The sequence below is a fragment of the Schistosoma haematobium genome, chromosome 1, assembly GCF_000699445.3.
Source record: "Schistosoma haematobium chromosome 1, whole genome shotgun sequence".
Taxonomy (NCBI): Eukaryota; Metazoa; Platyhelminthes; class Trematoda; order Strigeidida; family Schistosomatidae; genus Schistosoma; species Schistosoma haematobium.
The window spans coordinates 28,070,445-28,083,879 of record NC_067196.1 but is presented as its reverse complement, the minus strand read 5'-3'; the positions used below and the strand labels follow the sequence as shown (position 1 = coordinate 28,083,879).

At 29.9% G+C, this 13,435-nt stretch overlaps 1 protein-coding gene across 1 annotated transcript in view; it reads right to left on the bottom strand.

Moving 5' to 3' along the window:
• MS3_00006702 (uncharacterized protein) overlaps positions 1-13,435 on the bottom strand; it is an 85,277-nt gene that overhangs the window by 43,632 nt on the left and 28,210 nt on the right. Inside the window, exons 5-6 of the mRNA XM_035730497.2 lie at positions 11,064-11,114; positions 624-1,202 (exon numbers count right to left, since the gene is read on the bottom strand). Of these exons, the coding sequence (XP_035588001.2) occupies positions 624-1,202; positions 11,064-11,114 (630 nt within the window). The remainder of the gene's footprint in view (positions 1-623; positions 1,203-11,063; positions 11,115-13,435) is intronic.

The following is a 13,435-nucleotide window of genomic DNA, read 5'->3' as shown; positions in this document are numbered from 1 at the left end:
TGTTATCAAATCATAGGTTTACTTAACACTATTTAATAAAGACATTGATAATAATATTAACTTGGTAATGGTGGTCTAGTTTCAATTGACTCATGATCTTATCTACACAAAACTCCTTCTGATGCTAATGTATTTTCCATAGTTGGATTCATGAGTTGATGTAAGCTAGACCACCATTGAAAACCTGAGAGCACTGGATGGCCATTTTATTCTAGTGTTGGACTACTCAACCGTGCATATCCACAATCTCACACACGAAACTCGAACCCATCGATCTCGTGCTCGAACGCTTAACCCCTAGACTATTGAACCGGCATCCGACGGTGTTAATGTCTAACTTAAAACGATCCACGATATTGGGCCACCAGCCTTCGTTGTCTTCAGTGAGTAACTGCCTCACACCCGACACGGATTGAACTCCACTGATTACGGCTTCTCATTAGAACTCCAGGAAATCTGTCTTGAGCACATGATGAATATCATTAAAATGTTTTTTTAGATTACTGCATTCCCCACAAACCGCCATTCTAATAATGTTTAATGATTTTTAAACAAATCCAGCTTGTGAATAAATTTTCATCAATTCTATGAATCAGTTAATATCTTCACACAAAAAAACTTACCACTTGTGCATTAGGTGAAGTTGAACCCATTGATGATGTGGATGATGATGACATGGATCCATTTAAACCAAAGTTTAATTTGGACGAATCTGCAGTAATACCAATATTTTTAGAATTAATAATTTGATTATGTTCAAATTCATTAGACAGAATAGTTTTAAAATTTTCCACAGTTGATACACTATTATTATTGTTATTAGTACGATTGAATGTTTGCATAATGTTTAATGAATCCGAATTAAATAAACAAGATTCTTGTAGATGAGGAATTGAATTTGGCGTAAGCGACGCAGATGATGATGACTGAAGAGGATGATTTGAAAGTGATAATGATCCATTTTGCACAGAGCCATTATTATTATTACTATACAAATTAGAATTGTTCTGTTGACTATTTATTAACGATTCATTTTGATCAGTAAATAAATTTGGTGAAGATGAACGATTTAAAAATGGACTTGTCGCTGAACCTGTAGAATCAGCGGCAGATTCTCTATCTTCACAGACTAAATCCAATGGCATTTTACCTTTTAAACATGTAATGTAACGTGAACAAAAACTATCGCATAATTCATGAACCTAGTTTTAAAAAATAAAAAAATGAGAAAAATAAGATCAAAGAAATTATTGAGAAACAGTTGTATTCAGTAATAGAAATATGAATCCATCAAGTTTTGTTTATTACCAGATAAATCAAGAGTTTTGATTGTTAATTGAATTCTGTGTACAAATCATGTAGGGAACTGGATTTCCTTAACTAATGGCTATTTTCGACATTATACTCTGTGATCAACCTGTTGTTCATTTGTCTTATTCTTCTTTATCTTCACTTGGACTCACATAAAAACTATCCGGATGAATAATAAGTGTTTCTTACTTCATATGGCTTTCCAAAACAAGGTATGATGAATAAAATAACCTTAAAAGTTGGATAGTAATCGAGTTTCTTAACTTGATCAACCAGTAAAATGCAAATAACTACATTCAACAATTTTCGTATTAATCTCTAAGATTCGTTCTTGTACAAATTCTGTACCTGGTTTCTTATTGATATATTACATAAAGGATAAATACTTTTCTTTTTTTTGTCTGGGTATTATAATTCATTTATTTTTACAATCAATTATCCTTGTGATCAAATAACCTTTGTAATAAAACAATCATTGTCCTTTGTGAAATAATTGGGCTTGTAAATGTGTAAATTAAAGAAATTGATAGTGTGATACAGTTTACATTATGTTTTATGTTGAAGTATGAATGTTAGTTTTTCGACTTCAATAGACTTGTATGACTAATACATTCTAGTGGTTATTAATATGTTTTCCTTATGGATTGTATGGTTATGTATAAGCATTTTATAGCGAACAAATGCTCCAATGTTACACAACTCTTACATCGACATAATATGTTTCTGTATCTGTTCCCTACTAGAGTTTCATTCAATATTTTTACCTACCCTTTTATTTCATTATTTATACAAATGCTCAAGACACAATTAAACAAAGGCCTAATGAAAAATTATTTATGTAAGAGTGGAAAAAAATAAAAGAAATAGACTTCTTTTAGATAAGACATTTGATCATTTTTTCTTTTCTTCATATAAAAAACATATGTAGTAAAAAACGGTCACTTATCCTTTTTACCTTCGCACGATAAACTTATTTGGAAGTGTATCGTATTTTGTTATTAAACAGACAAGTCATATAAGTATGCTTATTCTAAGATGTTGTTTACCTATAAAGAAGAATCTTCCTGAATATACTTTTAGCTGAATTCTTGATGCATGACGTGAAATAGTCATCTAACAATGGATCCAAACGATGACACAATATTAGCATCAACTTATTAAAAAAGATTGCTTTTTAATACAAATTAATCTCTACCATAGCATAAATGACGAGAATCATTTAGGGAATAAATATTGCGAAAATCATTTTTATTCAGCTTCACAGGCGTCCCAGTGTACTTTTAAATGCTCGATTACATAATTGTAAAACAACAGAAGGAAAAGTGTAAAAGTTAAGAATATCAACATTTACTGTACGGTCAATGCACACTGAAGCAGTTAAAAAAATGATACAAAGATCCACTATGTAAATTTGTCGATGTTATATCAAAAAACAAAGAGGACAATTCAAAATTTCTTGTGTATATTACCTACTTAACTGGTAATCGTTAAACAATATGAACTGAGAATGATGCTTCATGATCTGTATAAACAGGTTAATTAGATTAATTCAACTAACAGTCTTAGTAATGTAATCCTTGACATAACTATACCATCACGTGGAGGAAGTTGAGTTTTCTTGTCTCTGTAGACAAATACGAATCACTTTAATTTTTAATATCATTTAAACAGACTACATATATGAATAAAAGATCTCTTGTTCAGAAAAAAATATCCTGGGAATGTTTAATTTTATTTCTGACGAAGTTTCACCAAAAACTGATAAATCTTTTTGATAAGAGTAAGTCATTTATTCAATTACCTCGTCTTGTGAAGCGTATCAGTTAGAAAGTCCATATGTGTTATTAAACTTTTGAATAATCTTTTTTGATCAGTACACCTCTATTATATGAATGTTGGTAAGTCAACAGACCTTTATTCAGTTTGTCAAGTAAAAAGTATATTTATAAGTCCTGGGTTCGAATCCCGCGCGCGGAACCGTGGATCTGTACTACTGAGGAGTCTTATGCCAGGACGAAACGATCATCTAGTGCTTACAGGTTTTTAATGGTGGTCCAATATTGATCGTTTTATGATCTAAATTAAACCTCAAAAATCTCTAAACTGGTAATTATAGGCACTGCAATCAATACAAATCCACAATAGTCGATAAGCTTACTTTTATATATTTTTGTGCGGCTCCAAGTGTAAATGATTAAAAATGATATGTTTTTGAGAACATATTTTTTCTAGTGAGGTACTTTGGATATTACTCTAGACATTATCATAAATGTGATTGAAAAAAAAAGCTTTTGTTGATATTGGTTATCTAAGGTTACCTGGAAAGTAGTATATAGTGTATATTTTTATTCAGAATAATATGACTATTTTTGGACATATAAAATTATGATTAAAGCTAAACGTTTAATGTTTCTTTCCTCTCTGTAAGATGAAACATCAAACTTATTTTTAAAAATGTAAAATTGTCTCGTAAAACTACAGTTACAAACGATATCAGGTTTTCACTTCATAGCCGATTCCAGGCTAAAATTATTCACAATGTTTTCACGTTTACTAAACACTCTAGGTCAATTTCCCTTTCGCTTAGTGAGTAATGTTGTTCATAATAAACAGTTTAGGATAACTTAAACCCTACCTACAAGATCAGATACAAAAAGGATATACACAGTAATGTTAACATTTCATAATCGAATTCAGAAAAGAAACGATGAATCTGTTTAGAAAACAATTTATGGTTGATATTTGTCGATATTTTAAGCAGACTTCGTGAGTCAGTTATACCAGTACTTTTACGATTATCGGTATTTACATTCAAATACACATAACTATGTACTGTCAAATCATATTACATGTTATTCTGGAAAATTACTGTAACAACAACAAGATACTTAGACACTGAAACAACTATAGATAAAGTTGGATAGTGGCCTGCATTTAAATCTAGAACACACGTTTCGTTCTGTTTGGGACTCGTCAATTGGATGTACCTCCTTCCCAGAGTAAACGTTCACCCCGGAATTCGAACCTATTACCACGTACTTCAACAGCGATCACGTTATCTGCTTAGCCACTGATTCCAGATGGTGACTGACTCATGCTATGGATTGAATGTTAATTCGTTTGTATCGGTTGTTCGAATCTTCCCAATGATGTCCCGGAGTGAACATCATTTCTAGGACGCAAGTATATGCAGCTGATGTTTTGTAAACAGGATGAAAGACTGTTTGGGGACTCCATTGTTACCTACTATCTATCTCCGCTTATAATGTTTGCGATTTAATGGTTATGTCGGAGCAATCCACATAGGGTGCACATACGCCTGAAGAGACTGATCAATTGAAAAACTAAACAATAATTGGAAGACTCGAACGATCAAAACAAATCAATAAAATAACCACTGAAAATTTAAAAATTCAGATCGCTTTATTTCGACAACCTCAAACTTGTCTACATAATATGAACTTATTCAGAATCAACATATCGTGATTGGTCATGAGTACAATCAAAAACTCCAATTAACATTAGTAATACTATCCCTTCTAATTCTATTAAAATTGTATGTTGACTAATTTATCTCTTGTCAATTCATTTCTCATTACTAATTTCCATTCCTTTTTCTCCATCTCTTTGTTTTGCGCATGATTTCATTTTCATTTTGTTGATTTCTTTTGTCAGATAGTTAATTACTATACATAACATATACACGTGTATTGTCATGCTGTGCTTTTATTTTATCATATTTAGTTCTACACAAAAAATTGGAAAAAAAAACATCAGCATTTTTTTTCCTTTAAATTAACATTTATCACTATTCATTCCTTCACTAATTCATCCAGTTGTCTATCTCTCTTACACACTCTCTCTCTCTTCACCTATCTATCCATCTCATATTATACAAAATGTTGTAGATCATCATAATGTTAATTTTTTTTCTAAATGTTTTGTTCCTATTTCTGGTTCTTTTTTTATTCTTATTTTAATATTGTCTTATATGCTAAATTTCAGTAAAAGAACATGGTTACTATCTCATCTATGTGTTGATTGTAATTATTCCATTTCATCATTTATTCGAGTAGTATAAGTTACATGAATATCATTATACTGCATGTATGAATGTACATATATGTGTGCGTCATATGTAGTTAACTAAAATTAAAAACTGTTTATGCATACAACATAGAAAATGTTGAAAAAAAAGAGGTAAGTTTGACAGCTTCTCACTTTACCTTAGATAAACCAAACCTAACCAAAACTTTTTTAGCTCCATCACACCCCCTCATACTTTTAAAAAATTACTTGTAAATATGTACAATATTCCAAAGGTTAACTAAGTAACATATTAGTGGAATTTTTGTATGGAAATGTTTTAGATATCTTTTACTTTGTTTAGATAAATACGATATGTATATCATTTCGCTGATTACTAACGGGATATTGTAATGATTATTCTGGTTACTATTAGTAGTATTTGTAGTTGTAGTGGTACTAATGATAAAACTATGTAGTCATAATATCGATAGTATCAATGGTCTATTTACAGATTTTGTTTTTCTTTCCTTCCTCTTTCAACTAGTAACAGAATGAAAAGATACAGTAATCCTCTGCGTTTTTTGTTATTATTAAAAATGCCAGGCCTTGTGGACATTTTGTTAGTTAGTTGGTTAGATGATGTTAGATTTCTTTTGGTTCACTAATACCATATCATCACACAACCATCACCATTCCCCTGAAACATTTAAAATAACCAATATCAGTTTTTATTTTTTTCTTTATTCATATTTGTTATTCTCTTATTTTTATGAAAAGCTGTCAACCTGTCATATTGTGTATATTTTATGCGAACTGAAATAAGCAAAGTCGTTTAGGAATAAACACACAACGGGGTGCTATGTCGCCGTGTATCTTTGGCGTGTTAAAATGTATATTAGAAGAGTTGTATATGCACATATTAATACATACTGGTATTAGAGTCCAGTGACACAATACAAAGAATGAAAACAGCTGTTATAGGAAAGGAAGAAAAAGTAAAACCCACAGACAAATATTCGTAGAAAAGATAGATTCCATCAACCAACTAAATACCACCAAATATGATAGATAAATATTCACAATCTACCTGGTTTACGACATAACGTATAGACACGAGCGAAATAACCAAAATCAAATCTTTATGTATGATATGATACAAAATCACCATTGATATGGGAGAAAGTATTAAAGTTATGTGAAATCATGGTAAATATTCGCATAACTGAGACGGGACTAACAGAGTCATTCCAAAATGCGAAGTTGTTAAAAACCGAATGTGAAACTCATTTTAATTTTAAGGATAAAGGAGTTAATATTCTGGAAAGATTATGCTACAAAATGTGTTATGTTTTCATTTATTTTGTCAGTCGATAAGATTCAGAGAATCGCGAGTGACTATTCTGTTTTATCATTGCACTCCTCACCAATACACTTGAAAAATTTCTTTTGAGTAATCTGATTTAGTTTTAAGAAAAATGCAATGATTTTCGGTAACTATTTTATTACTAGTTTCCAAGTATCACGGAAAACAAGGGTTTGATAGCCTTATTTAAATCATGCGTTGATTTAACTTGAAAATGAAAATGATCAACGAAACGTAACATAAAAGACTTAATCTACAGTGTCATTGAAACAGTTTCATTTAGTCGTGGTAACGATCACCGTATACGCAGTGAACATAATAGTAGAGATCTCTATTATCACTTAAAATTATGTATTAAAAGAATACCAACCACAAGAAGCAGGAGAGGCTGTGATCGACTGGTTATTAAAAGACTGCAAACGTAAAATTTGCTGAAGGAAAACATAAGTAACGAAATGTCAAAAACCAAACATTCTGTGTAGTGCCATATTTACTTATTCAATAAAATGTGATTCGTACTAAAATGCTGGTATAATTTAAATAATCACCAAGTATTTAAAGCAATTAGTCCCTTTCATAAATTTCGTCTTCTCATTGTTCTATCGAAATCACCAAGTAGTCTATAGATCATTTCAGTAAGTTTAATCTCTGCTGGATAGAAGGATTGTTTTGACACATAAAACATGGCTAAGTTCGACTGGATCTACTTAAATGAATATGTTTCAAAGGATTACATATCTCTTTGTAGCTCTGAAACTGAGATCACACGTGCTTTAGCTGAATGATTATATGATAATATAAACCAGTATAGTACAATAATCCATAGCTTGCTTTGATAGTTTTGTACATATAAATACTTTTAAATACTTAAGTAACCTAGTAGACATATTCTTCTCTGTGTATCACACTTGAAGCGTCACATATTGTAAGAAAAGAGACAAGAATACTACTTTCTTACTAAAATACATGAAGTGAAGATGCAATGGATAATGAAACAGTGATTGAAAACAGGATAAATCAATCATTGAAACATGGTTTCATTGAAAATGTGTAATGACAATGATAAACTACTGACAATATATCGTTTGAGAAAATAATACTAAGCAAAACTTTACTGAATACACAAAACTAATCTAGAAATTTAAAATTAAACCGATTTGTTCTAAGCTTTAACTGGAAGAGTAGTTAAAATAGTTCATTGCTGAGTGGAAAATTATTTATCCCACTAATATACAAGTACGATTACTTATCTGTTACTTGAAGAGGGACCTGATATTGTAGGCTAATCCAAAAACTTACAAATTTTGATGATATAGTTGTTATATTATTGAAAATACTACTGTTAACAGATAATTGTGGTACTTTTGTCGTAGTTCGTTTCAAGTTATTCACACTGCGTTCTCGTTTAGTAAATATCACGACATTTTTAATCATTATAGCCATTCTTAACCTAGTGTCACCTAACTCATTTAAAGAATAATCAAAACTAATGTTATTTCAGTTGCATATGAATAAACGTTATATTAAATATATCCTATATATCGGTTCCCGATTTCAGTTAAACTCCTCAATCTCCACACCCACACACTGAGAATTATTATGTGTTCACTAATAACTAGCTTCAAAAGAAAATTCCCAGAGTTCTAGTGCGAAGCTGTGAACTGTGGAGCTAATTTGAGTCGAGCGTGAGGCAGTTACTCACTAAAGACAATGAAAGATGGTCATTGAATGCTGTGAATTATCTGGGGTTAAACATTAACACCGTTTGATCACGGCTCAGCAGTCTAGAGGTTGACCGTTCTCAAACAAGGTCCTGGGTTCGGCTTCTATTAGCGCAACAGTGGGTGCACGCTACTGAACATAACCATACTAGGATGAAACGGTCTTCCAATGCTTCCAGGTTTACAGTGGTTGTCCAGCTTTAATTGATTTGCGACTTCAATGAAACATTTAAGGACTGTATAGTTTACTAAATACTTTACTTTTTATTTCTACGATATATGATTTATTTGTATTTATAATATGACGTATTTTTGTGCATTTTTTCATATAATTATTGCACATCACAAACGTGGCAATAATTGTTTCTCCTTTAATTCAAAGTATTCCAATGATAACTTCCTCTCTCATTTCCAACATAATTCCATAAGCTTTATAGTTTCTAATGAATATTTTACCTTCAAACCGGTAGTACTGTAACTATGAAGTTAAAATACCGTTAATTTTTTTAAAAAGTTTTTTTGAATAGTTAGTGAGATATTGCTAAGCCTAAATAAAGAAGATTGTGAGTAAATTTCGTACTCTATATGTTACTTTTTTTTCAATCAAATCGATTTCCAATTTAATTATTTACAATCAGCTATCAAGGTAATATGTATTACTGTCATTTTCAGTTGTAGAAAACTGTCAGTGTTATGAATTACAAATGATTAGTAAAGATTAAGAGAAGTAGTTAGGTTAGACACACGTACAGAGACAAACTTTGATGTACAGTTTATATATATATATATACTCGTTTGATTTCTACTTGATATAAATTTTTTTTATTTTTATAATATCAAAAAGGAGAATATCGAAAGGAATTAATCATTTATTATTCATTAATTCATCTATTCGTTCAATCATTCAATAGTATAAGAGTTTATTTCTCTATATTTATAAACTTTCTAACTCGTATTCATAGTTTATTGGTGAGAAGCGGTAGAGATAGGCAGAAATATATAGAAAGATAGAAGAGCAGAAAAAGATTAAAATGAAGGGGGAAGAAAAGTAAATGTGATAGAATAGAAAGAAGAAAACAACATTACAAGTCGAAAAGAGAAAAAAAGAAGACAATAAACGAGAGAAAAGGACAGACAAAAAAATACAAGAAGGTGAAAGCGTTCAACAGGAAAGTGAGAATGAAGCATATGAAAGAGAAAACTACACTGTAACTACTAATGTTTCAAACTAGTGATAATATTAGAAAAATAAAAGTCGACAAATCGTTGTGTTTAATAGAAAGGAAAAATACCAATACTAATGAACCAATTATTATTATTATTATTATTATTATTATTGCGATATTATATATTATATTGTTATTATACTACAAACTTGATGTTTTGTTATACTACGAAAATGAACGTATGTATAAACCAGTAAGTGTAAACTCCTTAGTATTTAGATGAAATACTTCCCTTATCTACTAGTTTGTATGTTTGCATATAAATGTTATCACTGCATATGCCTGCAAATAATAGATTTACTTATGTAGAAAATAGATGTTATTCCTTGTATTATTATCTGTCTTATTATTTTTATTATTATGAATAATGTATTAGCCTATTCATAGTTTAATTTGCCATTATTTTTGATAGCTTATTAACAAAAACCTAATCTTGATATCGCCTAATAAATCATTCACCGATTATACATTATTATCAAAATATAAGAATGAAATTAGTATTAATTGAATTAAGTTTTATGTATTATCAATGGATATACAAAATTTCTAATAGCATCAGATGCTCATCAATTATAGTACCCTTATCTTCTGAAATTACAATTAGTATGAGCCCTATTATCTTAGAACTCAATGTGGAATAATAGAAATGTAGCTTGAAAAGTTTTATGTTACAATATAACATACCTTGTGGTAAGCTATATGATAGCCAAATCTTTACTATTGGTTTAATAGCATTTAAATAAAATAAGAAAATTACTTTATGTCGTTATGAATGAAGGAAAACTCATTATATTGATTTCTAGACTATGTGTATAAATCAAGTATTCAGAAAAACTCAAAACGTTTGACTTTTAATTTAAGTGTAAGTTAGTTTTGATGCAGTTCTTCAGAGTTAAATCCATCCTAAACACTATTTATTAGCCCTAAGACGAATTACACTCATTAATTGTTCAATGAATATTTATTAAAATTAAAAGAAACGACTTTTTTATAAAGTGAAAACTACACTAGGCATAGTATACTTTGTTCTTATGATCTCGTTTATGAAACTTATGTGATCAAAAGAATGTATTTCGATCTTTTCAACAATAGAGCGTATATTCTGTTAAATAGCTGAAATCTAGACATATACATCTGTTGTATTCCAGTTATTATCGTTATCCATTTATTGTAAATATTGATTTTAAGATTCATCACCTAGATACTAAAATTAGTCAGCTGTTATATTCAATAAAGCTTCCAACTTCATTTATTATTAACCATAAACAATCATTTAATTCTTATTTCGAACCTGAGGATTTAAGCCTGTTAATTACTTTCTGAAAAGTATAATCAAAGATTGTCATACGCAAATAGTACAAAATAATTAATGTATATGAATATCAATATTTTTTAAAAATCAATCACACTTACCTTCTCAATTTCCAGTAAATGAAACCGAAGCACATGAATCGCTTGAATAATCTAAAATAGACAATGATAAGAGCGTGTTCTTTTGTTTTCTATAGAAGTTAACTTATTAAATAATTAACAAAGTACTTCTCCCCATTTCTTAAAGAAATAATATTCGACATAGAGTGAATGGTGTCTCCTATCGTTAAATATGCATTACAGATGATAAACTTAATGAGCAATATTTTTTAAACTTAGCGGACTATGCTTAAAATTATGAAATTTATAAAAAATAATTTAATCAGTTTCAAATGACTAGTATTTTATGACATCGTATCAAAACTTAGAATATAATTGTTTATTGGCATAAATTGTTCGCTCGTGAGACCGATAGGTCCTGAGTTCAAACCTCACAAGGCAGGATCGTGAATGCGCACTGCTGAGGAGTCCCACAATAAGGTGAATCGACCGTCCAATGCTTCCATGTTTTCCACGGTGGTCTTGCTTCAATTGACTCATGATCTCAACTATTGAAATTACAATTGGTATAAATGTTGGCTTACGATCTTACTAAAAATGAAAATTCGAATTCTGATAGAAAACAATTTAAATCTTTGATTATAAACTACTCAGTAAATTAAAATTACTCCATTTTATCCGGTTTCAGACCAATCAACTGAAAGAACATACAAAATAAATTTTATTATCTCTAATATAAATACCACACCTTTAATAGTATTATCAACAAATATCAAAAAAATATGACAAATACAATAAATGCAAATCAAATCGATGCATTTTTTGGAAGAAATTCATATGCAAATAAATATTGAACCATATGATAATGAAAATCACGAATGATAAAGTGATCCAATATTAACATTGACATCATCAGTTTATAAATACTTTTCAAAAAATAAACTTTTTTTACTGGCCTTTAACTAATCTAGCATGAATATGACAAGTGATTTTGATGTCAGGAAGTCCAGGAATTGAAACTACACATGAAGTCGTCAGTTGCGAATTGAGCGTTGAACTTAACTTCTGAAAGCTAACTGACATTTTTTTATCATCCTATTCATTAGTGTTCAGTTATTTTCCAGTCTTCGGATACTACGTTACATTTTTAAGAGTATGAAATAATAAGTCATAGGAATCCCTTAATCTAAAATCATTGATAACAACGATTTAGAAGTCATTGTAGCCAATGACCTCAGAGCCATAGGAAACTCTAAGGTGGTTGTGATAGACTTCTGGATCTCGAAGGAAATTTATAAATGATCCAATATATGTTCAGAATTGCAGATTGCTTTATTATAGAATACGATTTTACCGTTATTAGGTTTAAACAATTTCTTGCGTCTAGGACTGATCTATTGACAGAACATTTTCAGAATGTTCAATGACTGAGATTAAATACTTTGCTCCTGTAAATTTGCTTCTCGTATTGAGTCGTGAATTACTGGAATTCTTTGACATAACATACAGTATCAGCGTCTTTTGTTGATACGTTCAAAGAGATATTAGATGCTCAGAGTATCATAAATCCTAAAGATTAATTTATATCCTTACTACTGAAGAGTGAAGACTATTTAATGATAATTAACTTTATGAATTAAATTGCTTTATCCCTGGAAAAGAGTTCAGTTTGAAAAACAATGTAATGGCTTATCTGAATGCTTTAACTTAAATTAATCAGTTTTATGTAGAACTCATTTGTTACTGTTTACGACGATGTGTCGATAAACAACATCCAATTGCTCAAACAAAATTTTAATGTAAAGTATTGATGGTTTATTCAATAATTCGTCTATAAATCCATAATGTTTTCGGATTTTTACTTCTGATCAATTATAAACTAGCATAATGCTCTTTAAATTTTAATGAATTACCAAACAATATCGAATTGTGTTCAGTTATTTGTTGTTACTGAGTATTTTCTTAATTGATTTCATTCTATAATAATGAATATTTTAAAACGGATTAATTAAGTATAAACTGCTGATTTTATGGAGACTTTTCACAGTTTACTGAAGTCACCTTAAATGTCAACTGTCCTAATCAGCTAATTGTTACATTTAGATAAATGAAGCTGATAGCAAAAATTGGAAAAATGTTTTATAACTGTGCAACAATGAGGATAATTACCGATTACCCATATATATTGTCAACGGATCGTGATACTTTTCACAGTTGTTCATTTCTGACCTACTACTTACTTCATGTGGCTCTGTATAACATTTAAACACTCTTGAAATGATCTAAAATAATGGTGAATGGACACTTCCAAGATACTCTCTCTTTGAGCTTGTACATTTGTAGTATATTTACATCTGGTATCAGATATTTCAAAGGAGTTGTTTTCAACCATTAACCTCATGACTAATTACTTC